The 27,754-nt window shown below is 46.5% G+C and overlaps 1 protein-coding gene across 1 annotated transcript in view; it reads left to right on the top strand.

Annotated features, from left to right (window-relative positions):
* The window catches only part of LOC121572224 (protein CBFA2T1-like), a 237,987-nt gene that overhangs the window by 135,806 nt on the left and 74,427 nt on the right, over positions 1–27,754 (top strand). Inside the window, exons 5-7 of the mRNA XM_045222137.1 lie at positions 710–894; positions 15,610–15,890; positions 17,847–17,932. Of these exons, the coding sequence (XP_045078072.1) occupies positions 710–894; positions 15,610–15,890; positions 17,847–17,932 (552 nt within the window). The remainder of the gene's footprint in view (positions 1–709; positions 895–15,609; positions 15,891–17,846; positions 17,933–27,754) is intronic.

The following is a 27,754-nucleotide window of genomic DNA, read 5'->3' as shown; positions in this document are numbered from 1 at the left end:
GGGTGCCATTCTCTGGTCTAAAGTAGTGCACTATATAGGGAATAGGGTGCCAATTGGGATGCAGCCTGTGGTTTGTTGTTTTTGATGAATCAGAGGGATCTCTGGGAGGACTAATGCATTATGGGTCACAGGAAATTGATCACTTTGGACTTGAGATAATCAGTATTAGAGTCCTTTTAGGCTTTCACAGTGTAAACCTCTGGAGGGGAGCAAAGGCCTAATGGATAAACTAAAGTCTATCACCAAAACACACATCACAGCACAGCTGCTAATGGATAAACTAAAGTCTATCACCAAAACACACATCACAGCACAGCTGCTAATGGATAAACTAAAGTTTAGCATGTCACTAAAACACACATCTAAGCCACTGAGGATAATGGTTAGGTACTCTTCAGCATCAGAGGATGTCGGGAGCTGTTATGTGTTGTGTTTATTTGAGGTAAAAACCTACCATTTCACACCAAGCACATTCAAGCCACTGAAGATAAGAGGATAATGGTTTGGGTCCTCTTCAGATGATGAGAGATCTGTTACTGTATGTTTGAGAGATACAGAGACCACGTCTAGAAAAGCTCCAGATCTTGATGTGATATTGTTACGTGTGGTATGTCGGATGATGCCAGGTAATGTGCAGTTTTGTGTGGCGTACTGTCTTGTCAGTATGTCCCCAGCGGTTCCAGATCGTGACCACTGTCTCCCCCTACAGGCCAACCTGCCACTCCTACAGCGGGAGCTGCTGCACTGTGCCCGTCTGGCCAAGCAGAACCCAGCTCAGTACCTGGCCAAACATGAACAGCTCCCCCTGGACACCTCCTCCACCACCTCCCCCGTCGACTCCTCAGAACTACTCCTAGACCTCAACAACAACGGCAAGAGGAGAACACCTGACAGGTGAGGTTGGGGTTAATGTATGCTGGTTCTGGAGGAGAACACCTGACAGGTAAGATTGGGGTTGAGGTCGGATGGTTCTGGAGGAGAACACCTGACAGGTGAGGTGGGGGTTAATGTATGCTGGTTCTGGAGGAGAATACCTGACAGGTGAGGTTGGGGTTGAGGTCGGATGGTTCTGGAGGAGAACACCTGACAGGTGAGGTTGGGGTTAATGTATGCTGGTTCTGGAGGAGAATACCTGACAGGTGAGGTTGGGGTTGAGGTCGGATGGTTCTGGAGGAGAATACCTGACAGGTGAGGTGGGGGTTAATGTATGCTGGTTCTGGAGGAGAATACCTGACAGGTGAGGTTGGGGTTGAGGTCGGATGGTTCTGGAGGAGAACACCTGACAGGTGAGGTTGGGGTTAATGTATGCTGGTTCTGGAGGAGAATACCTGACAGGTGAGGTTGGGGTTGAGGTCGGATGGTTCTGGAGGAGAACACCTGACAGGTGAGGTGGGGGTTGATGTATGCTGGTTCTGGAGGAGAACACCTGACAGGTAAGATTGGGGTTGAGGTCGGATGGCTCTGGAGGTTTCTCTGTATCATTCGGGGTTGAGTAGAGAGGAGATTCAGCAATTATTGGAGAACAATCGAAGTAAATAATTACAAGTAAAACCAACGTCTCTCTACTATCGGTCACGTTAACATCAGAGTTTTATGGAACATCACAAGGATGTGATATTTTCCCAAATAAAACATAAAACAGATTGGGACGGTCCCACACAGATTGGGACGGTCCCGAGTGGCGCAGTGGTTTAAGGCACTGCATTGCACTAGAGATCCTGGTTCGAATCCAGGCACTGTTGTAGCCGGCCGCGACCAGGAGACCCATGGGGCGGCGCACAATTCGTCCAGGGTAGGGGAGGGAATGGCCGGCAGGGATGTAGCTCAGTTGGTAGAGCATGGCGTTTGCAACGCCAGGGTTATGGGTTCGATTCCCATGGGGGGCCAGTATTAAAAAATAATGTATGCACTAACTGTAAGTTGCTCTGGATAAGAGCGTCTGCTAAATGACTAAAATGTTAATGTTAATTCAACAGGGCATCACAGTATCTTTATCCAAAGAGTTTTTTATTGTCTTTATTCGCCTCATCTGTTTTTTGGATCTGTCTTACAGATGAGGCGAATAAAGACAATAAAAAATTATTTGGATAAAGATACCGATACATTTTCATGTAGACTTGATAGTGTGTTTTGGATCATTGTCTTGCTGCATGACCCAGCTGCGCTTCAGCTTCAGCTCACAAACGGATGGTCTGACGTTCTCCTGTAGAATTCTCTGATACAGAGCAGAATTCATGGTTCCTTCTATTAAGGCAAGTAGTCCAGAAGGGGCATAAGACTGATCTGGGGGGGCCTGTATAGGGTGTTGCTAGGGTTTGTTAGGGGAGGGGTCGACTGGTTGGGGTGGGGGTGTGTCTGGTGGTGCTGTAGACTGGGGGTAGGTCTTCTGGGGGGGGGGTCTCTCTCTCTCTCTCTCTCTCTCTCTCTCCATTCTCCAGATGTGCCTGCCTCTGGCCTGCTCTCTCTCTAGGAGGGTGTTGGACTCTGCTAGTTCTGCTCCATTAAGGAGCACTGCAGAGAAACTCAATGGTCCATAGATTCCGTCTCTCACAGTTGAAGTGTACCTATGATAAAAATTACAGACCTCTACATGCTTTGTAAGTAGGAAAACCTGCAAAATCGGCAGTGTATCAAATACTTGTTCTCCCCACTGTATATATACATACACTACCGGTCAAAAGTTTTAGAACACCTAATCATTCAAGGGTTTTTCTTTATTTTTACTATTTTCTACATTGTAGAATAATAGTGAAGACATCAAAACTATGAAATAACACATATGGAATAATGTAGTAACCTAAAAAGTGTTAAAGAATATAAAAATATACTTGAGATTCTTCATTCTTCTTCTTTGCTTTGATGACAGCTTTGCACACTCTTGGCATTCTCTCAACCAGCTTCATGAGGTAGTCACCTGGAATGCATTTCAATTAACAGCTGTGCCTTCTTAAAGTTAATTTGTGGAATGTATTTCCTTCTTAATGTGTTTGAGCCAATCACTTGTGTTGTGACAAGGTAGGGGGATATACAGAAGATAGCCCCAGTTCATCATTACTTTAAGACATGAAGGTCAGTCAATACGGAACATTTCAATAACTTTTAAAGTTTCTTCAAGTGCAGTCGCAAAAACCATCAAGCGCTATGATGAAACTGGCTCTCATGAGGACCGCCACAGGAGTTGCAGAGTTACCTCTGCTGCAGAGGATAAGTTCATTAGAGTTACCAGCCTCAGAAATTGCAGACCAAATACAGTGGGGGAAAAAAGTATTTAGTCAGCCACCAATTGTGCAAGTTCTCCCACTTAAAAAAGATGAGAGAGGCCTGTAATTTTCATCATAGGTACACGTCAACTATGACAGACAAAATGAGAAAACAAAATCCAGAAAATCACATTGTAGGATTTTTAATGAATTTATTTGCAAATTATGGTGGAAAATAAGTATTTGGTCACCTACAAACAAGCAAGATTTCTGGCTCTCACAGACTTGTAACTTCTTCTTTAAGAGGCTCCTCTGTCCTCCACTCGTTACCTGTATTAATGGCACCTGTTTGAACTTGTTATCAGTATAAAAGACACCTGTCCACAACCTCAAACAGTCACACTCCAAACTCCACTATGGCCAAGACCAAAGAGCTGTCAAAGGACACCAGAAACAAAATTGTAGACCTGCACCAGGCTGGGAAGACTGAATCTGCAATAGGTAAGCAGCTTGGTTTGAAGAAATCAACTGTGGGAGCAATTATTAGGAAATGGAAGACATACAAGACCACTGATAATCTCCCTCGATCTGGGGCTCCACGCAAGATCTCACCCCGTGGGGTCAAAATGATCACAAGAACGGTGAGCAAAAATCCCAGAACCACACAGGGGGACCTAGTGAATGACCTGCAGAGAGCTGGGACCAAAGTAACAAAGCCTACCATCAGTAACACACTACGCCGCCAGGGACTCAAATCCTGCAGTGCAAGACGTGTCCCCCTGCTTAAGCCAGTACATGTCCAGGCCCGTCTGAAGTTTGCTAGAGTGCATTTGGATGATCCAGAAGAGGATTGGGAGAATGTCATATGGTCAGATGAAACCAAAATATAACTTTTTGGTAAGAACACAACTTGTCGTGTTTGGAGGACAAAGAATGCTGAGTTGCATCCAAAGAACACCATACCTACTGTGAAGCATGGGGGTGGAAACATCATGCTTTGGGGCTGTTTTTCTGCAAAGGGACCAGGACGACTGATCCGTGTAAAGGAAAGAATGAATGGGGCCATGTATCGTGAGATTTTGAGTGAAAACCTCCTTCCATCAGCAAGGGCATTGAAGATGAAACGTGGCTGGGTCTTTCAGCATGACAATGATCCCAAACACACCGCCCGGGTAATGAAGCAATGAAGGAGTGGCTTCGTAAGAAGCATTTCAAGGTCCTGGAGTGGCCTAGCCAGTCTCCAGATCTCAACCCCATAGAAAATCTTTGGAGGGAGTTGAAAGTCCGTGTTGCCCAGCGACAGCCCCAAAACATCACTGCTCTAGAGGAGATCTGCATGGAGGAATGGGCCAAAATACCAGCAACAGTGTGTGAAAACCTTGTGAAGACTTACAGAAAACGTTTGACCTGTGTCATTGCCAACAAAGGGTATATAACAAAGTATTGAGAAACTTTTGTTATTGACCAAATACTTATTTTCCACCATAATTTGCAAATAAATTCATTAAAAATCCTACAATGTGATTTTCTGGGGTTTTTAATTCTCATTTTGTCTGTCATAGTTGACGTGTACCTATGATGAAAATTACAGGCCTCTCTCATCTTTTTAAGTGGGAGAACTTGCACAATTGGTGGCTGACTAAATACTTTTTTCCCCCACTGTAAATGCTTCACTGAGTTCAAGTAACAGACACACCTCAACATCAACTTCTCAGAATCAGGCCTTCATGGTCGAATTGTTGCAAAGAAACCACTACTAAAGGACACCAATAAGAAGAAGAGACTTGCTTGGGCCAAGAAACACGAGCAATGGACATTAGACCGGTGGAAATTTGTCCTTTGGTCTGGAGTCCAAATGTGAAATTTTTGGTTCCAACCGCGTGTCTTTGTGAGACATGGTGTGGGTGAACGGATGATCTCCGCATGTGTATTTCCCACTGTAAAGCATGGAGGAGGAGGTGTTATGGTGTGGGGTGCTTTGCTGATGACACTGTCTGTGATTTATTTAGAATTCAAGGCACACTTAACCAGCATGGCTACCACAGCATTCTGCAGCGATACGCCATCCCATCTGGTTTGGGCTTAGTGGGACAATCATTTGTTTTTCAACAGGACAATGACCCAACACACCTCCAGGCTGTGTAAGGGCTATTTTACCAAGAAGGATAGTGATGGAGTGCTGCATCAGATGACCTGGCCTACACAATCCCCCGACCTCAACCAAATTGAGATGGTTTGGGATGAGTCGGACCTCAGAGTGAAGGAAAAGCAACCAACAAGTGCTCAGCAAATGTGGGAACTCCTTCAAGACCGTTGTAAAAGCATTCCAGGTGAAGCTCGTTGAGAGAATGCCAAGAGTGTGCAAAGCTGTCATCAAGGCAAAGGGTGGCTATTTGAAGAATCTCAAATATAAAATATATTTTGATTTGTTTAACACTTTTTTGGTTACAACATGATTCCATATGTGTTATTTCATAGTTTGGATGTCTTCACTATTATTCTACAATGTAGAAATTAGTAAAAATGAAGAAAAACCCTTGAATAAATAGGTGTTCTAAAACTTTTGACCGGTAGCGTATATATATATATATTTTTTTAAAATATATATACACATTTGCGAACATGTCTAAAAACCTGTTTTTGCTTTGTCATTATGGGGTGTGTAGATTGATGAGGGGGAAAAAACAATTTAATCCATTTTAGAATAAGGCTGTAATATAACAAAATGTGGAAAAAGTCAAGGGGTCTGAATACTTTCCGAATGCACTGTATCATTGAATTGGCGAGGGCACTAGGACAGTCTGCAGCACCCAGCCTCACCCTACTAGAATCTGAAGTCAAATGTCTACTGTTTGCTGATGATCTGGTGCTTCTGTCCCCAAATAAGGGGGGCCTACAGCAGCATCTAGATCTTCTGCACAGATTATGTCAGACCTGGGCCCTGACAGTAAATCTCAATAAGACAAAAATAATGGTGTTCCAAAAAAGGTCCAGTTGCCAGGACCACAAATACAAATTCCATCTAGACACCGTTGCCCTAGAGCGCACAGAAACTCTACATACCTCGGCTTAAACATCAGCGCCACAGGTAACTTCCACAAAGCTGTGAACGTTCTGAGAGACAAGGCAAGAAGGGCTTTGTATGCGAAAACATCCTCTGTTTACAACGTAAAACACCAAATAATGCATGCAGAGCAGAATTAGGACAATTACGGCTAGTTATCAATATCCAGAAAAGAGCAATTCAATTCTACAACCACATAAAAATAAGTGATTCATAAACCTTCCATAACAAAGCGCTCACCTACAGAGAGATGAACTTGGAGAAGAGTCCCCTAAGCAAGCTGGTCCTGGGGCTCTGTTCACAAACACAATTAGACTGAACCAAATCATGAGAAAACATGAAAACACATTGGAAAGAATCAACAAAAAAACAGAGCAAACTAGAATGTTATTTGGCCCTAAACAGAGAGTACACAGTGGCAGAATACCTGACCACTGTGACTGACCCAAAATTAAGGAAAGATTTGACTATGTACAGACTCAGTGAGCATAGCCTTGCTATTGAGAAAGGCCGCCGTAGGCAGACCTGGCTCTCAAGAGAAGACAGGCTATGTGCACACTGCCCACAAAATGAGGTGGAAACTGAGCTGCACTTCCTAACCTCCTGCCAAATGTATGACCATATTAGAGACACATACTTCCCTCAGATTACACAGACCCACAAATAATTTGAAAACAAATCCAATCTTGATAAATTTGAGACCAATTGTCACAAGAAAAGTGGAGCTCAAACAACATTGTAAATACAACCTATATTTGTCTAAATGTCTATATTCTTTTAAAATCATAATGTTTACAGTTCATTTTTTATTTCCCTTATTTATTTCCATTTTGTGAGAGCAGGCCAGAGGCAGGCACTCCAGAAAAAGAGAGAGAGAGAGAGAGAGAGAGAGAGAGAGAGAGAGAGAGAGAGAGAGAGAGAGAGAGAGAGAGAGAGAGAGAGAGAGAGAGAGAGAGAGAGAGAGAGAGCTCTTACACTAGCCCAAGCCAATGGCATGTACCAGATGCTCAGCAGGCTCTGCTCACAATTACTGGCCTGAGGCCAAACCACACAACCAACAACATTAGACACTTTATGGAACACAAAGCCTTCACTATTTCATCCTGGAATATCCAAGGCCTGAGGTCATCTGCCTTTGGCCTAAAGAGCAGGAATCTGGACTTCATCAAAGAAATCGGAAATACAGACATTGTCATCCTACAAGAAACATGGTATAGAGGAGACGGACCCACTGGTTGCCCTCTAGGTTACAGAGAGCTGGTAGTCCCATCCACCAAACTACCAGGTGTGAAACAGGGAAGGGACTCAGGGGGTATGCTAATTTGGTATAGAGCAGACCTAACTCACTCTATTAAATTAATCAAAACAGGAACATTTTACATTTGGTTAGAAATTCAAAAGGAAATTATCTCAACTGAGAAAAATGTCCTCCTGTGTGCTACCTATATCCCCCACTAGAATCCCCATACTTTAATGAAGACAGTTTCTCCATCCTGGAGGGGGAAATCAATAATTTCCAGACCCAGGGACATGTACTAGTCTGTGGCGACCTAAATGCCAGAACTGGACAAGAACCTGACACCCTCAGCACACAGGGGGACAAACACCTACCTGGAGGTGACAGCATTCCCTCCCCCATATGCCCCCTAGGCACAACTACGACAACATAACCAACAAAAATGGGTCACGACTCCTGCAGCTCTGTCGCACACTGGGTATGTACATAGTCAATGGTAGGCTTCGAGGGGACTCCTATGGTAGGTACACCTATAGCTCATCTCTTGGCAGTAGTACTGTAGACTACTTTATCACTGACCTCAACCCAGAGTCTCTCAGAGCGTTCACAGTCAGCCCACTGACATCCCTATCAGACCACAGCAAAATCACAGTCTACTTGAACAGAGCAATACTCAATCATGAGGCATCAAAGCCAAAAGAACTGAATAATATTAAGAAATGCTATAGATGGAAGGAAAGTAGTGTTGAAACATACCAAAAAACAATTAGGAAACAACAAATTCAATCCATTCTAGACAACTTCCTGGACAAAACGTTCCACTGTAATAGTGAAGGTGTAAACTTGGCAGTAGAAAACCTAAACAGTATATTTGACCTCTCAGCTTCCCTATCAAATCTAAAAATCTCTAACAGAAAACCAAAGAAAAGTAATAACAGTGATAAATGGTTTGATGAAGAATGCAAAAACCTAAGAAAGAAATTGAGAAACCTATCCAACCAAAAACATAGAGACCCAGAAAACCTGAGCCTACGCCTTCACTATGGTGAATCACTAAAACAATACAGAAATACACTACGGAAAAAGAAGGAACAGCATGTCAGAAATCAGCTCAATGTAATTGAAGAATCCATAGACTCTAACCACTTCTGGGAAAATTGGAAAACACTAAACAAACAACAACACGAAGAGCTATCTATCAAAAACGGAGATGTATGGGTAAACCACTTCTCCAATCTTTTTGGCCCTATAACAGAGAACAAACAGCAAAAAAATATACATGATCAAATGCAAATCTTAGAATCAACTATTAAAGACTACCAGAACCCACTGGATTCTCCAATTACATTGAATGAACTACAGGATAAAATACAAACCCTCCAACCCAAAAAAGTCCTGTGGTGTTGATGGTATCCTCAATGAAATGATAAAATATACAGACCACAAATTTCAATTAGCTATACTTAAACTCTTTAACATCATCCTTAGCTCTGGCATCTTCCCCAACATCTGGAACCAAGGACTAATCACCCCAATCCACAAAAGTGGAGACAAATTTGACCCCAATAACTACCGTGGGATATGCGTCAACAGCAACCTTGGGAAAATCCTCTGCATTATCATTAACAGCAGACTAGTTCATTTCCTCAGTGAAAACAATGTACTGAGCAAATGTCAAATTGGCTTTTACCAAATTACCGTCACGACAGACCACGTATTCACCCTGCACACCCTAATTGACAAACAAACAAACCAAAACAAAGGCAAAGTCTTCTCATGCTTTGTTGATTTCAAAAAAGCTTTTGACTCAATTTGGCATGAGGGTCTGCTATACAAATTGATGGAAAGTGGGGTTGGGGGAAAAACATACGACATTATAAAATCCATGTACACAAACAACAAGTGTGCGGTTAAAATTGGCAAAAAACACACACATTTCTTTCCACAGGGCCGTGGGGTGAGACAGGGATGCAGTTTAAGCCCCACCCTCTTCAACATATATATCAACGAATTGGCGAGGGCACTAGAACAGTCTGCAGCACCCGGCCTCACCCTACTAGAATCTGAAGTCAAATGTCTTCTGTTTGCTGACGATCTGGTGCTTCTGTCACCAACCAAGGAGGGCCTACAGCAGCACCTAGATCATCTGCACAGATTCTGTCAGACCTGGGCCCTGACAGTAAATCTCAGTAAGACAAAAATAATGGTGTTCCAAAAAAGGTCCAGTTGCCAGGACCACAAATACAAATTCCATCTAGACACCGTTGCCCTAGAGCACACAAAAAACTATACATACCTCGGCCTAAACATCAGCGCCACAGGTAACTTCCACAAAGCTGTGAACGATCTGAGAGACAAGGCAAGAAGGGCCTTCTATGCCATCAAAAGGAACATAAAATTTGACATACCAATTAGGATCTGGCTAAAAATACTTGAATCAGTTATAGAACCCATTGCCCTTTATGGTTCTGAGGTCTGGGGTCCGCTCACCAACCAAGAATTCACAAAATGGGACAAACACCAAATTGAGACTCTGCATGCAGAATTCTGCAAAAACATCCTCCGTGTACAACGTAAAACACCAAATAATGCATGCAGAGCAGAATTAGGCCAATACCCGCTAATTATCAAAATCCAGAAAAGAGCCGTTAAATTCTATAACCACTTAAAAGGAAGCGATTCCCAAACCTTCCATAACAAAGCCATCACCTACAGAGAGATGAACTTGGAGAAGAGTCCCCTAAGTAAGCTTGTCCTGGGGCTCTGTTCACAAACACAAACAGACCCCACACAGCCCCAGGACAACAACAACACAACTAGACCCAACCAAATCATGAGAAAACAAAAAGAGAATTACTTGACACATTGGAAAGAACAAACAAAAAAACAGAGCAAACTAGAATGCTATTTGGCCCTAAACAGAGAGTACACAGTGGCAGAATACTTGACCACTGTGACTGACCCAAACTTAAGGAAAGCTTTGACTATGTACAGACTCAGTGAGCATAGCCTTGCTATTGAGAAAGGCCGCCGTAGGCAGACCTGGCTCTCAAGAGAAGACAGGCTATGTGCACACTGCCCACAAAATGAGGTGGAAACTGAGCTGCACTTCCTAACCTCCTGCCAAATGTATGACCATATTAGAGACACATATTTCCCTCAGATTACAGCGATCCACAAAGAATTCGAAAACAAACCCAATTTTGATAAACTCCCTTATCTACTGGGTGAAAAACCACAGTGTGCCATCACAGCTGCAAGATTTGTGACCTGTTGCCACAAGAAAAGGGCAACCAGTGAAGAACAAACACCAATATTAAATACAACCCATATTTATGTTTATTTATTTTCCCATTTGTACTTTAACTATTTGCACATTGTCACAACACTGTATATATACATAATATGACATTTGAAATGTCTTTATTCTTTTGAAACTTCTGAGTGTAATGTTTACTGTTAATATTTATTGTTTATTTCACTTTTGTTTACTATCTACTTCACTTGCTTTGGCAATGTTTACACACATTTCCCATGCCAATAAAGCCCTTAAATTGAATTGAAATTGAATTGAGAGAGAGAGAGAGAGAGAGAGAGAGAGAGAGAGAGAGAGAGAGAGAGAGAGAGAGAGAGAGAGAGAGAGAGAGAGAGAGAGAGAGAGAGAGAGAGAGAGAGAGAGAGAGAGAGAGAGAGAGAGAGAGAGAGAGAGAGAGAGCCAGGACCCTGAAACCAGTTAAAGCCTCCAGACCAGCAGTCTGTTTCAGATAGAGAAGAGCAGGAGATCAGAACAGAGTATTCCAGTGTGTGTGCTGCGACAGGCGGTGTGTGTGTGTGTGTGTGTATTTGTGCGTGTGTGTGTGCTGTTTGAATTGTAAGGACAAGTCCCTTGGAGGATTAGCCTATACCTACTACTTTAACACAGAGAAGAAGAGAAAAAATAAACCCAGAATCTGAATTCCCACCTCAGGTCCCAATTTTCAATGGTGAAAAGCCTGGATGATATATATATATATATATATATATATATATATATATATATATATTTATTTATTTTCTTCTGTAATACCTGCATTGTGCTGGCTGCTGTATAATGCATGGAGAGTTATCATGCATCCCAAATGGCACCCTATTTCCCACTACTGTTGACCAGGGCCCATTGACAGGAGCCCTAAGGGAGATAATAACACATACAGAGGCTAAACTCTTCTCAGTCTGTCCTCCTGCACTAATATACGGCTGAATATATGAACATTACAATGTATTTCATCATTATGGATGGCAGGTACCCTAGCGGTTAGAGAAGCTAGCCAGCAACCGGAGGGTTGCCAGTTTGAATCCCAGGCCCGATGTGAGAAACGTGGCGCGAAGTGAGCTGGCAACCGGAGGGTTGCTGGTAGTAAATCCTAGATGCCATTGCCTGTCGTTGTGCCCTTGAGCAAGGCACTTAACTCTCCACAACAACAGCTCCCCGGGCACCCAGTGTGGCAGCCCCCCGCTCCTCTCCAAAGCCTCTGTGTGTGTCTTTCGGAGGGGTTGGGTTAAAAGCGGAAGTCAAATTTTCGTTTGGACCTGTGTGATCTTAATTTGAAATATAATAACATATTAAGCTGCCCTGCCTCATGGATATTTCTTGACCACTAGAACACAGAAGCTCCATCAGCATACTAACTTTACTACATACAGTTGAAGTCGGAAGTTTACATACACTTTGGTTGGAGTCATTAAAACTCGTTTTTCAACCACTCCACAAATTTCTTGTTAACAAACTATAGTTTTGGAAAGTCGGTTAGGACATCTACTTTGTGCATGACACAAGTAATTTTTCCAACTATTGTTTACAGACAGAATATGTCACTTATAATTCACTGTATCACAATTCCAGTGGGTCAGAAGTTTACATACACTAAGTTGACTGTGCCTTTGAACAGCTTGGAAAATTCCAGAAAATGATGTCATGGCTTTAGAAGCTTCTGATAGGCTAATTGACATCATTTGGGTCAATTGGAGGTGTACCTGTGGATGTATTTCAAGGCCTACCTTCAAACTCAGTGCCTCTTTGCATGACATCATGGGAAAATCAAAATAAATCAGCCAAGACATCAGAAAGAAAATGGTAGACCTCCACAAGTCTGGTTCATCCTTGGGAGCAATTTCCAAATGCCTGAAGGTTCATCTGTACAAACAATAGTACGCAAGTATAAACACCATGGGACCAAGCAGCCGTCATACCGCTCAGGAAGGAGATGCGTTCTGTCTCCTAGAGATGATCGTACTTTGGTGCGAAAAGTGCAAATCAATCCCAGAACAACAGCAAAGGACCTTGTGAAGATGCTGGAGGAAACAGGTACAAAAGTATCTATATCCACAATAAAATAAGTCCTATATCGACATAACCTAAAAGGCTGCTCAGCAAGGAAGAAGCCACTGCTCCAAAACCGCCATAAAAAAGCCAGACTACGGTTTGCAACTGCACATGGGGACAAAGATTGTACTTTTTGGAGAAATGTCCTCTGGTCTGATGAAACAAAAATAGAACCTTTTGGCATAATGACCATCGTTATGTTTGGAGGAAAAAGGGTGTTGCTTGCAAGCCAAAGAACACCATCCCAACCGTGAAGCACAGGGGTGGCAGCATCATGCTGTGGGGGTGCTTTGCTGCAGGAGGGACTGGTGCACTTCACAAAATAGATGGCATCATGAGGAAGGAAAATTATGTGGATATACTGAAGCAACATCTCAAGACATCAGTCAGGAAGTTAAAGCTTGGTAGCAAATGGGTCTTCCAAATGGACAATGACCCCAAGCATACTTTCAAAGTTGTGGCAAAATGGCTTAAGGACAACGCAATTCAACCAACTTATTGTGGGAAGCTTGTGGAAGGCTACCCAAAACGTTTGACCCAAGTTAAACAATTTAAAGGCAATGCTACCAAATACTAATTGAGTGTATGTAAACTTCTGACCCCCCCTCCTCCGCACACTCCACTGGCTTCCAGTTGAAGCTCGCATCCGCTACAAGACCATGGTGCTTGCCTATGGAGCAGTGAGGGGAACGGCACCTCTGTACCTTCAGGCTCTGATCAGTCCCTACACCCAAACGAGGGCATTGCGTTCATCCACCTCTGGCCTGCTGGCTCCCCTTCCTCTGCGGAAGCATAGCTCCCGCTCAGCCCAGTCAAAACTGTTCGCTGCTCTGGCACCCCAATGGTGGAACAAGCTCCCTCACGACGCCAGGACAGCGGAGTCACTCACCACCTTCCGGAGACATTTGAAACCCCACCTCTTTAAGGAATACCTGGGATAGGATAAAGTGTTCCTTCTAACCCCCCCCAAATTGTAAAGGGGTTATCCCACTGGCTATAGGGTGAACGCACCAATTTGTGAGTCGCTCTGGCTAAGAGCGTCTGCTAAATGACGTTAATGTGCCCTTGAGCAAGGCACTTAACCCTAATTGCTCCTGTAAGTCGCTCTGGATAAGAGCGTCTGCTAAATGACTAAAATGTAATGTAAATGTGATGAAAGAAATAAAAGCTGAAATAAATCATTCTCTCTACTATTATTCTGACATTACACATTCTTAAAATAAAGTGGTGATCCTAACTGACCTAAGACAGGGATTTTTTACTAGGATTAAATGTCAGGAATTGTGAAAAACTGAGATTAAATGTGTTTGGCTAAGGTGTATGTAAACTTCCGACTTCAACTGTAGCTAGCTAGCTAGTAGGGAGAGGAGAGGAGAGGAGAGGAGAGGAGAGGAGAGGAGAGGAGAGGAGAGGAGAGGAGAGGAGAGGAGAGGAGAGGAGAGGAGAGGAGAGGAGAGGAGAGGAGAGGAGAGGAGAGGAGAGGAGAGGAGCTGTCTTCTGAAGCTGTTTCTCACTATGTCCTCTTTCCCCACTCCTTCTTCTGAAGCTGTTTCTCACTATGTCCTCTTTCAAAGAGCCCATAGTACTCTGGTCAAAAGAAGTGCACTATGTAGGGAATAGGGTGCCATTCTCTGGTCAAAAGAAGTGCACTATATAGGGAATAGGGTGCCATTTGGGACACTTTCTTCTTCTAAAGCTGTTCCCTCCCCCTCTCTGTTCCCTCCTTCTCTCTGTTCCCTCCCCCTCTCTGTTCCCTCCTCCTCTCTGTTCCCTCCCCCTCACTATTCCCTCCCTCCTCACTGTTCCCTCCTCCTCTCTGTTCCCTCCCTCCTCTCTGTTCCCACCTCCTCTGTTTCTCCCCCTCTCTGTTCCCTCCTCCTCTCTGTTCCCTCCCCCTCACTGTTCCCTCCCTCCTCACTGTTCCCTCCTCCTCTCTGTTCCTTCCCCCTCTCTGTTCCCTCCTCCTCTCTGTTCCCTCCCCCTCTCTGTTCCCTCCTCCTCTCTGTTCCCTCCCCCTCTCTGTTCCCTCCCCCTCTCTGTTCCCTCCCCCTCTCTGTTCTCTCCTCCTCTCTGTTCCCTCCTCCTCTCTGTTCTCTCCCCCTCTCTGTTCCCTCCCTCCTCTCTGTTCCCTCCCCCTCTCTGTTCCCTCCCCCTCTCTGTTCCCTCCCTCATCTCTGTTCCCTCCTTCTCTCTGTTCCCTCCCCCTCTCTGTTCCCTCCCTTCTCTCTGTTCCCTCCCCCTCTCTGTTCCCTCCTCCTCTCTGTTCCCTCCCCCTCTCTGTTCCCTCCTCCTCTCTGTTCCCTCCCCCTCTCTGTTCCCTCCCCCTCTCTGTTCCCTCCCTCATCTCTGTTCCCTCCTTCTCTCTGTTCCCTCCCCCTCTCTGTTCCCTCCCTTCTCTCTGTTCCCTCCCTCCCTCTCTGTTCCCTCCCTCCTCTCTGTTCCCTCCCCCTCTCTGTTCCCTCCTCCTCTCTGTTCCTCCTCCTCTCTGTTCCTCCCCCTCTCTGTTCCCTCCTCCTCTCTGTTCCCTCCCCCTCTCTGTTCCCTCCCCCTCTCTGTTCCCTCCCCTCTCTGTTCCCTCCCTCACGTTCCCTCCCTCCTCTCTGTTCCCTCCTCCTCTCTGTTCCCTCCCCCTCTCTGTTCCCTCCTCCTCTCTGTTCCCTCCCCCTCTCTGTTCCCTCCTCCTCTCTGTTCCCTCCCCCTCTCTGTTCCCTCCCCCTCGCTGTTCCCTCCTCCTCTCCTCCACCAGAAGCAAAGAGAATGGCTTCGACAGGGAGGGCCCCCTGCACCTGGAGAACCCCAGTAAGAGAGCCTGTACGATCAGCCCGGCAGGCCAACGGTTCAGCCCCTCCAACGGTCCCCTCCCATACCAACCTAACGGCCTGGCCCATGGACACCCTACCCCGCCCCTGCCCCCACAGCATTTCCGGATGGACGACATGGCCATCACACACCATTACAGAGACTCACCACACTACCGCCACCCCAACCACAACCACCGCGAGCTCAGAGAGAGACCACGGCCACTGGGTAAGGACGGTAGGAGAAGGGAGGAGAGGGGAGGGAGAGGGTTGGGGAGGGGGAGGGTTGGGGGAGGGGAGGGGAGGGAGGGAGGGGGGGAGGGAGGGGGGGGGAGGGGAGGGGAGAAAGAGGACTGACATGTTGACTAGACTAGACTAGACTGGGCGCGCGCATGCGTCCGTTGATTTTGTCCACCCACACCAGACGCGATCAGGACGCGCAGGTTGAAATATCAAAACGAACTCTGAACCAACTATATTCATTTGGGGACAGGTCGAAATGCATGGAACATTAATGGCAATTTAACTAGCTAGCTTGCTGTTGCTAGCTAATTTGTCCTGGGATATAAACATTGGGTTGTTATTTTACCTGAAATGCACAAGGTCCTCTACTCCAACAATTAATCCACAGATAAAAGGATAAACAGAGTTTGTTTCTAGTAATCTCTCCTCCTTCAGGCTACTCAGATGCTCGTTGACGCGTGCGAGCAGTTTGGATGCAATGATTGAATAACATGTATGTGTAAATGTAATTTTGCAACGCTTGCACACGTAACGCGAGCGGTGTGGTCAGCATGTGAGGAGCACAGAGGAGGAGAGGGAAGGGAGAGAGGGAGGAATGGAGGGTGAACGAGGGAAGAAACTGAAGCCAACACGGAGCAGAAAGAGGAACTACCTTCAGGCTATGCTCAAACCCTACACCCCAACCCGAGCACTCCGTTCTGCCACCTCTGGTCTCTTGGCCCTCCCACCCCTATGAGAGGGCAGCTCCCGCTCAGCCCAGTCCAAGCTCTTCTCTGTCCTGGCACCCCAATGGTGGAACCAGCTTCTCCCTGATGCTAGAAATGCAGAGTCTCTGCCCATCTTCCAAAAGCACCTGAAACCCTACCTCTTCAAAGAGTATCTTAAATAACCCCCTCCTCACCTCAGAAAAATGTACTTACTATGACTGTGAGATGTGGTTGTCCCAACTAGCTATCTTAAGATGAATGCACTAACTGTAAGTCGTTCTGGATAAGAGCATCTGCTAAATGACTAAGAGAGAGGGAGGGAGTTTGAGGGACAGAGGGAGTGAGGGTGTCAGCCACGGAGCTAATGAACGATGGACAAACCTGGGAGGAGAGAAGGAAGGAAGGAAGGAAGGAAGGAAGGAAGGAAGGATGGAAGGATGGAAGGAAGGAAGGAAGATAGGAAGGAAGGAAGGAAGGAAGGAAGGAAGGAAGGAAGGAAGGAAGGAAGGAAGGAAGGAAGGAAGGAAGGAAGGAAGGAAGGAAGGAAGGAAGGAAGGAAGGAAGGAAGGAAGGAAGGAAGGAAGGAAGGAAGGAAGGAAGGAAGGAAGTAGAACACTCCTATCCCTAGTTCCATTGTTAGGGGACAGAGACACTGTTATCATCTAAAAATAAACTGATGCTTTTTTATTGGCCAGCTCAAAAGTAGTGCATTGTATAGGGAATATTCAGTCTCATTTGGTACAAACATATTTTGTGATCTGTTCCACTTTCTTCTCTCTCATCGTTGATGAAGGAGCAGTGGAGAGAGGATGAAGGGAACAGTGGAGAGAGGATGGAGGGAACAGTGGAGAGAGGAGGGAGGGAACAGTGGAGAGAGGAGGGAGGGAACAGTGGAGAGAGGAGGGAGGGAACAGTGGAGAGAGGAGGGAGGGAACAGTGGAGAGGGAAGAGAGGGCACTTGTATCTTGTTCCACAGACTTTGACTTTGTCTCTCTCTCTCTCTCTCTCTCTCTCTCTCTCTCTCTCTCTCTCTCTCTCTCTCTCTCTCTCTCTCTCTCTCTCTCTCTCTCTCTCTCTCTCTCTCTCTCTCTCTCTCTCTCTCTCTCTCTCTCTCTCTCTCTCTCTCTCTCTCTCTGTATCTCTCTCTCTCTCTCTAGCTCTCTCTCCTCATTGATGAAGGGATGCAACTTACTTTACTTCTCTCTCTCCCTCCCCCTCTCCCCTGGTTGGTGAAGGGATGCACGGGGCTCGTCAGGAAGAGGTGATCGACCACCGGTTGACAGACAGAGAATGGGCGGAGGAGTGGAAGCACCTTGACCATGTAAGAAAAGTAATACCATTTGTATTACTCTACCAACTCTGCTGTACCTGTATCTCTGAGGCGTTATAGAGTATCTGTTTTACTGAAAACAAAACCACTTCTGTGTGTAAATGTATTTGCATGTGTGTTTGTGTTGAGGAATAACCACTGCACCAAGTGTGTGTTAGGAAGCTGAATACTGTATGTGCACGCAATTCATTTTTGCAGCATACAAAACCCCAGTGTACATACAAGGAACAGACAGAACGACATGCCCCAAGCATCAGGCAGGAGGCTTGGCTATGTACAGGTTACAGTGCAGGGTGAGAAAGTGCCAATAAAGACTAATTTATACCATTTGTATGCACGCAAGAACACTAACACACAGTGGTGATCCTACATACTTGAGTCAAGTTTATAAGTGTAAGTCGCTCTGCATAAGAGCGTCCGCTAAATTACAAAAATGTCGTATAATTTTTTACATTACATTTTAGTCATTTAGCAGACACTCTTATCCAGAGCGACTAGGGTTAAGTGCCTCGCTCAAGGGCACATCGACAGATTTTTCACCTAGTCGGCTCGGGGACTAGAACCAGCAACCTTTCGGTTACTGGCACAACGCTCTTAACCACTGAGCTACCTGCCGCCTCTAGCGTTGCGGGTCTGCACGCGTCGAACTACCCGAGACGGCCATGGGTATTTCTAGTTGTTGCGTTGTGTACTGCATAGGGTATAAATGAGGCTTTGTACGTGTTGTGTCCTTCACACACGTTGTGTACCTTCCCGCTCCTCAGCCGCTGAACTGATACAGTCTCTTCAGAAAGTAAACACACCCCTTGATTTTTTACACATTTTCTTATGTTACAAAGTGGGATAAAAATTGATTTAATTGTCCTTTTTTGTCAATGATCTACACAAAATACTCTGTAATGTCCTAGTGGAAGAACATTTGTACATGTTTTGTTTTTTTAATGGACCATAAAGGTCCCGCTTTCTTTAGCTACATACTGTATGTTAACGTTGACTATTTTTAGCACTTTTCTGGGATACTTGATTGTTTTCATTACAGCTTAAAGGCTTCATAAACGTTCATAATGCCTTCATAAAGCCTCCATAAATCTGTTACAAAGCATCTATAACCGTATGTCATGCTTTATAAAGGGTTCATAAATGTGGCATAACCGTGTGACATAATCACCAATGTCAGATGTGACATAACCCACTATGTCGAATATGACATAAACATGTGCTTTAGGAAGGGTGACATGTTGTGCTGAAGAATGGCATAGGTTCTAAGTAATGTTAGTCACTTTTAGCCCTCCACAACTGGCTACGTGACTGTTGCAGCTCTGTGAGTGTAACTTTTAGCCCTCCACAACTGGCTACGTGACTGTTGCAGCTCTGTGGGTGTAACTTTTAGCCCTCCACAACTGGCTACGTGACTGTTGCAGCTCTGTGGGTGTAACTTTTAGCCCTCCACAACTGGCTACGTGACTGTTGCAGCTCTGTGAGTTTAACTTTTAGCCCTCCACAACTGGCTACGTGACTGTTGCAGCTCTGTTAGTGTAACTTTTAGCCCTCCACAACTGGCTACGTGACTGTTGCAGATCTGTGGGTGTAACTTTTTGCCCTCCACAACTGGCTACGTGACTGTTGCAGCTCTGTGGGTTTAACTTTTAGCCCTCCACAACTGGCTACGTGACTGTTGCAACTCTGAGGGTGTAACTTTTAGCCCTCCACAACTGGCTACGTGACTGTTGCAGCTCTGTTAGTGTAACTTTTAGCCCTCCACAACTGGCTACGTGACTGTTGCAGATCTGAGGGTGTAACTTTTAGCCCTCCACAACTGGCTACGTGACTGTTGCAGATCTGAGGGTGTAACTTTTAGCCCTCCACAACTGGCTACGTGACTGTTGCAGCTCTGTGAGTGTAACTTTAGCCCTCCACAACTGGCTACGTGACTGTTGCAGCTCTGTGAATGTAACTTTTAGCCCTCCACAACTGGCTACGTGACTGTTGCAGCTCTGAGGGTGTAACTTTTAGCCCTCCACAACTGGCTACGTGACTGTTGCAGCTCTGAGGGTGTAACTTTAGCCCTCCACAACTGGCTACGTGACTGTTGCAGCTCTGTGAGTGTAACTTTTAGCCCTCCACAACTGGCTACGTGACTGTTGCAGCTCTGTGAGTGTAACTTTTAGCCCTCCACAACTGGCTACGTGACTGTTGCAGCTCTGTGAGTGTAACTTTTAGCCCTCCACAACTGGCTACGTGACTGTTGCAGATCTGAGGGTGTAACTTTTAGCCCTCCACAACTGGCTACGTGACTGTTGCAGCTCTGTGAGTGTAACTTTTAGCCCTCCACAACTGGCTACGTGACTGTTGCAGATCTGTGAGTGTAACTTTTAGCCCTCCACAACTGGCTACGTGACTGTTGCAGCTCTGTGAGTGTAACTTTTAGCCCTCCACAACTGGCTACGTGACTGTTGCAGATCTGAGGGTGTAACTTTTAGCCCTCCACAACTGGCTACGTGACTGTTGCAACTCTGAGGGTGTAACTTTTAGCCCTCCACAACTGGCTACGTGACTGTTGCAGCTCTGTGGGTGTAACTTTTAGCCCTCCACAACTGGCTACGTGACTGTTGCAGCTCTGTGGGTGTAACTTTTAGCCCTCCACAACTGGCTACGTGACTGTTGCAGCTCTGTGGGTGTAACTTTTAGCCCTCCACAACTGGCTACGTGACTGTTGCAGATCTGAGGGTGTAACTTTTAGCCCTCCACAACTGGCTACGTGACTGTTGCAGCTCTGTGAGTGTAACTTTTAGCCCTCCACAACTGGCTACGTGACTGTTGCAGATCTGTGAGTGTAACTTTTAGCCCTCCACAACTGGCTACGTGACTGTTGCAACTCTGAGGGTGTAACTTTTAGCCCTCCACAACTGGCTACGTGACTGTTGCAACTCTGAGGGCTGTAACTTTTAGCCCTCCACAACTGGCTACGTGACTGTTGCAGATCTGTGAGTGTAACTTTTAGCCCTCCACAACTGGCTACGTGACTGTTGCAGCTCAGTGAGTGTAACTTTTATCCCTCCACAACTGGCTACGTGACTGTTGCAACTCTGAGGGTGTAACTTTTAGCCCTCCACAACTGGCTACGTGACTGTTGCAGATCTGAGGGTGTAACTTTTAGCCCTCCACAACTGGCTACGTGACTGTTGCAGCTCTGTGAGTGTAACTTTTAGCCCTCCACAACTGGCTACGTGACTGTTGCAGATCTGTGGGTTTAACTTTTAGCCCTCCACAACAGGCTACGTGACTGTTGCAACTCTGAGGGTGTAACTTTTAGCCCTCCACAACTGGCTACGTGACTGAAGCAGCTCTGTGGGTGTAACTTTTAGCCCTCAACAACTGGCTACATGACTGTTGCAGCTCTGTGAGTGTAACTTTTAGCCCTCAACAACTGGCTACGTGACTGTTGCAGATCTGTGGGTGTAACTTTTAGCCCTCCACAACTGGCTACGTGACTGTTGCAGCTCTGAGGGTGTAACTTTTAGCCCTCAACAACTGGCTACGTGACTGTTGCAGATCTGTGGGTGTAACTTTTAGCCCTCCACAACTGGCTACGTGACTGTTGCAGATCTGAGGGTGTAACTTTTAGCCCTCCACAACTGGCTACGTGACTGTTGCAGCTCTGTGAGTGTAACTTTTAGCCCTCCACAACTGGCTAAGTGACTGTTGCAGATCTGTGAGTGTAACTTTTAGCCCTCCACAACTGGCTACGTGACTGTTGCAACTCTGTAAGTGTAACTTTTAGCCCTCCACAACTGGCTACGTGACTGTTGCAACTCTGTAAGTGTAACTTTTAGCCCTCCACAACTGGCTACGTGACTGTTGCAACTCTGAGGGTGTAACTTTTAGCCCTCCACATCTGGCTACGTGACTGTTGCAGCTCTGTGGGTGTAACTTTTAGCCCTCAACAACTGGCTACATGACTGTTGCAGCTCTGTGAGTGTAACTTTTAGCCCTCCACAACTGGCTACGTGACTGTTGCAGATCTGTGGGTGTAACTTTTAGCCCTCCACAACTGGCTACGTGACTGTTGCAACTCTGAGGGTGTAACTTTTAGCCCTCCACAACTGGCTACGTGACTGTTGCAGCTCTGTGGGTGTAACTTTTAGCCCTCCACAACTGGCTACGTGACTGTTGCAGCTCTGAGGGTGTAACTTTTAGCCCTCCACAACTGGCTACGTGACTGTTGCAGCTCTGTGAGTGTAACTTTTAGCCCTCCACAACTGACTACGTGACTGTTGCAGCTCTGAGGGTGTAACTTTTAGCCCTCCACAACTGGCTACGTGACTGTTGCAGCTCTGTAGGGTGTAACTTTTAGCCCTCCACAACTGGCTACGTGACTGTTGCAGATCTGTGAGTGTAACTTTTAGCCCTCCACAACTGGCTACGTGACTGTTGCAGCTCTGTGAGTGTAACTTTTAGCCCTCCACAACTGGCTACGTGACTGTTGCAGATCTGTGAGTGTAACTTTTAGCCCTCCACAACTGGCTACGTGACTGTTGCAGATCTGTGAGTGTAACTTTTAGCCCTCCACAACTGGCTACGTGACTGTTGCAGATCTGTGGGTGTAACTTTTAGCCCTCCACAACTGGCTACGTGACTGTTGCAGATCTGTGGGTTTAACTTTAGCCCTCCACAACTGGCTACGTGACTGTTGCAGCTCTGTGAGTGTAACTTTTAGCCCTCCACAACTGGCTACGTGACTGTTGCAGATCTGTGGGTTTAACTTTTAGCCCTCCACAACTGGCTACGTGACTGTTGCAGCTCTGTGAGTGTAACTTTTAGCCCTCCACAACTGGCTACATGACTGTTGCAGCTCTGTGGTGTAACTTTTAGCCCTCCACAACTGGCTACGTGACTGTTGCAGATCTGTGGGTGTAACTTTTAGCCCTCCACAACTGGCTACGTGACTGTTGCAGATCTGTGGGTGTAACTTTTAGCCCTCCACAACTGGCTACATGACTGTTGCAGCTCTGTGGGTGTAACTTTTAGCCCTCCACAACTGGCTACGTGACTGTTGCAGATCTGTGGGTGTAACTTTTAGCCCTCCACAACTGGCTACGTGACTGTTGCAGATCTGTGGGTGTAACTTTTAGCCCTCCACAACTGGCTACGTGACTGTTGCAACTCTGAGGGTGTAACTTTTAGCCCTCCACAACTGGCTACGTGACTGTTGCAGCTCTGAGGGTGTAACTTTTAGCCCTCCACAACTGGCTACATGACTGTTTCAACTCTGAGGGTGTAACTTTTAGCCCTCCACAACTGGCTACGTGACTGTTGCAGCTCTGTGGGTGTAACTTTTAGCCCTCCACAACTGGCTACGTGACTGTTGCAGATCTGTGGGTGTAACTTTTAGCCCTCCACAACTGGCTACGTGACTGTTGCAGCTCTGTGGGTGTAACTTTTAGCCCTCCACAACTGGCTACGTGACTGTTGCAGATCTGTGGGTGTAACTTTTAGCCCTCCACAACTGGCTACGTGACTGTTGCAGATCTGAGGGTGTAACTTTTAGCCCTCCACAACTGGCTACGTGACTGTTGCAGATCTGTGGGTGTAACTTTTAGCCCTCCACAACTGGCTACGTGACTGTTGCAACTCTGAGGGTGTAACTTTAGCCCTCCACAACTGGCTACGTGACTGTTGCAGCTCTGTGAGTGTAACTTTTAGCCCTCCACAACTGGCTACGTGACTGTTGCAGATCTGAGGGTGTAACTTTTAGCCCTCCACAACTGGCTACATGACTGTTGCAGCTCTGTGAGTGTAACTTTTAGCCCTCCACAACTGGCTACGTGACTGTTGCAGCTCTGTGAGTGTAACTTTTAGCCCTCCACAACTGGCTACGTGACTGTTGCAGATCTGAGGGTGTAACTTTTAGCCCTCCACAACTGGCTACATGACTGTTGCAACTCTGAGGGTGTAACTTTTAGCCCTCCACAACTGGCTACATGACTGTTGCAACTCTGAGGGTGTAACTTTTAGCCCTCCACAACTGGCTACGTGACTGTTGCAGCTCTGTGAGTGTAACTTTTAGCCCTCCACAACTGGCTACGTGACTGTGCAGATCTGTGGGTTTAACTTTTGCCCTCCACAACTGGCTACGTGACTGTTGCAGCTCTGTGAGTTAACTTTTAGCCCTCCACAACTGGCTACGTGACTGTTGCAGCTCTGTGGGTGTAACTTTTAGCCCTCCACAACTGGCTACGTGACTGTTGCAACTCTGAGGGTGTAACTTTTAGCCCTCCACAACTGGCTACGTGACTGTTGCAGCTCTGTGGGTGTAACTTTTAGCCCTCCACAACTGGCTACATGACTGTTGCAACTCTGAGGGTGTAACTTTTAGCCCTCCACAACTGGCTACGTGACTGTTGCAGCTCTGTGAGTGTAACTTTTAGCCCTCCACAACTGGCTACATGACTGTTGCAGATCTGTGAGTGTAACTTTTAGCCCTCCACAACTGGCTACGTGACTGTTGCAGCTCTGAGGGTGTAACTTTTAGCCCTCCACAACTGGCTACGTGACTGTTGCAGCTCTGTGGGTTTAACTTTTAGCCCTCCCACAACTGGCTACGTGACTGTTGCAGATCTGTGGGTGTAACTTTTAGCCCTCCACAACTGGCTACATGACTGTTGCAGATCTGTGGGTTTAACTTTTAGCCCTCCACAACTGGCTACGTGACTGTTGCAGATCTGTGGGTTTAACTTTCAGCCCTCCACAACTGGCTACGTGACTGTTGCAGATCTGAGGTGTATCTTTTTAGCCCTCCACAACTGGCTACGTGACTGTTGCAGATCTGTGGGTGTAACTTTTAGCCCTCCACAACTGGCTACGTGACTGTTGCAGATCTGTGAGTGTAACTTTTGCCCTCCACAACTGGCTACGTGACTGTTGCAGCTCTGTGAGTGTAACTTTTAGCCCTCCACAACTGGCTACGTGACTGTTGCAGCTCTGAGGTGTAACTTTTAGCCCTCCACAACTGGCTACGTGACTGTTGCAGCTCTGTGAGTGTAACTTTTAGCCCTCCACAACTGGCTACGTGACTGTTGCAGCTCTGAGTGTAACTTTTAGCCCTCCACAACTGGCTACATGACTGTTGCCGAGCTCTGAGGGTGTAACTTTAGCCCTCCACAACTGGCTACGTGACTGTTGCAGCTCTGAGGGTGTAACTTTTAGCCCTCCACAACTGGCTACGTGACTGTTGCAGCTCTGTGAGTGTAACTTTTAGCCCTCCACAACTGGCTACGTGACTGTTGCAGCTCTGAGGGTGTAACTTTTAGCCCTCCACAACTGGCTACGTGACTGTTGCAGATCTGTGGGTTTAACTTTTAGCCCTCCACAACTGGCTCGTGACTGTTGCAGCTCTGTGAGTGTAACTTTTAGCCCTCCACAACTGGCTACGTGACTGTTGCAGCTCTGTGGGTGTAACTTTTAGCCCTCCACAACTGGCTACATGACTGTTGCAGATCTGTGGGTGTAACTTTTAGCCCTCCACAACTGGCTACGTGACTGTTGCAGCTCTGTGAGTGTAACTTTTAGCCCTCCACAACTGGCTACGTGACTGTTGCAGATCTGTGGGTTTAACTTTTTAGCCCTCCACAACTGGCTACGTGACTGTTGCAACCCCTGAGGGTGTAACTTTTAGCCCTCCACAACTGGCTACATGACTGTTGCAACTCTGAGGGTGTAACTTTTAGCCCTCCACAACTGGCTACGTGACTGTTGCAGCTCTGTGAGTGTAACTTTTAGCCCTCCACAACTGGCTACGTGACTGTTGCAGCTCTGTGAGTGTAACTTTTAGCCCTCCACAACTGGCTACGTGACTGTTGCAGACTCTGTGGGTGTAACTTTTAGCCTCCACAACTGGCTACGTGACTGTTGCAGCTCTGAGAGTGTAACTTTTAGCCCTCCACAACTGGCTACGTGACTGCTGCAGATCTGTGAGTTTAACTTTTAGCCCTCCACAACTGGCTACGTGACTGTTGCAGCTCTGTGAGTGTAACTTTAGCCCTCCACAACTGGCTACGTGACTGTTGCAGATCTGTGGGTGTAACTTTTAGCCCTCCACAACTGGCTACGTGACTGTTGCAGCTCTGTGGGTGTAACTTTTAGCCCTCCACAACTGGCTACGTGACTGTTGCAGCTCTGTGAGTGTAACTTTTAGCCCTCCACAACTGGCTACGTGACTGTTGCAGATCTGTGGGTGTAACTTTTAGCCCTCCACAACTGGCTACATGACTGTTGCAGCTCTGAGGGTGTAACTTTTAGCCCTCCACAACTGGCTACATGACTGTTGCAGCTCTGTGAGTGTAACTTTTAGCCCTCCACAACTGGCTACGTGACTGTTGCAGCTCTGTGAGTGTAACTTTTAGCCCTCCACAACTGGCTACGTGACTGTTGCAGATCTGTGAGTGTAACTTTTAGCCCTCCACAACTGGCTACGGTGACTGTTGCAGCTCTGTGAGTGTAACTTTTAGCCCTCCACAACTGGCTACGTGACTGTTGCAGCTCTGTGAGTGTAACTTTTTAGCCCTCCACAACTGGCTACGTGACTGTTGCAGACTCTGAGGGTGTAACTTTTAGCCCTCCACAACTGGCTACGTGACTGTTGCAGCTCTGTGAGTGTAACTTTTAGCCCTCCACAACTGGCTACGTGACTGTTGCAGATCTGAGGGTGTAACTTTTAGCCCTCCACAACTGGCTACGTGACTGTTGCAGATCTGTGGGTTTAACTTTTAGCCCTCCACAACTGGCTACGTGACTGTTGCAGCTCTGTGAGTGTAACTTTTAGCCCTCCACAACTGGCTACGTGACTGTTGCAGATCTGAGGGTGTAACTTTTAGCCCTCCACAACTGGCTACATGACTGCTGCAGCTCTGTGGGTGTATCTTTTAGCCCTCCACAACTGGCTACGTGACTGTTGCAGATCTGTGGGTGTAACTTTTAGCCCTCCACAACTGGCTACGTGACTGTTGCAGATCTGTGGGTTTAACTTTTAGCCCTCCACAACTGGCTACGTGACTGTTGCAGCTCTGTGAGTGTAACTTTTAGCCCTCCACAACTGGCTACGTGACTGTTGCAGATCTAAGGGTGTAACTTTTAGCCCTCCACAACTGGCTACGTGACTGTTGCAGATCTGTGAGTGTAACTTTTAGCCCTCCACAACTGGCTACGTGACTGTTGCAGATCTGTGAGTGTAACTTTTAGCCCTCCACAACTGGCTACGTGACTGTTGCAGATCTGTGGGTGTAACTTTTAGCCCTCCACAACTGGCTACGTGACTGTTGCCAACTCTGAGGGTGTAACTTTTAGCCCTCCACAACTGGCTACATGACTGTTGCAACTCTGAGGTGTAACTTTTAGCCCTCCACAACTGGCTACGTGACTGTTGCAGCTCTGTGAGTGTAACTTTTAGCCCTCCACAACTGGCTACGTGACTGTTGCAGCTCTGTGAGTGTAACTTTTAGCCCTCCACAACTGGCTACGTGACTGTTGCAGCTCTGTGAGTGTAACTTTTAGCCCTCCACAACTGGCTACGTGACTGTTGCAGCTCTGTGGGTGTAACTTTTAGCCCTCCACAACTGGCTACGTGACTGTTGCAGCTCTGTGGGTGTAACTTTTAGCCCTCCACAACTGGCTACGTGACTGTTGCAGATCTGTGGGTGTAACTTTTAGCCCTCCACAACTGGCTACATGACTGTTGCAACTCTGTGGGTGTAACTTTTAGCCCTCCACAACTGGCTACGTGACTGTTGCAACTCTGAGGGTGTAACTTTTAGCCCT

This window comes from Coregonus clupeaformis, chromosome 8 (assembly GCF_020615455.1).
Source record: "Coregonus clupeaformis isolate EN_2021a chromosome 8, ASM2061545v1, whole genome shotgun sequence".
Lineage (NCBI taxonomy): Eukaryota > Metazoa > Chordata > Actinopteri > Salmoniformes > Salmonidae > Coregonus > Coregonus clupeaformis.
Note: the sequence above shows the minus strand (reverse complement) of the source record. Positions and strands in the feature narration are given on the sequence as shown.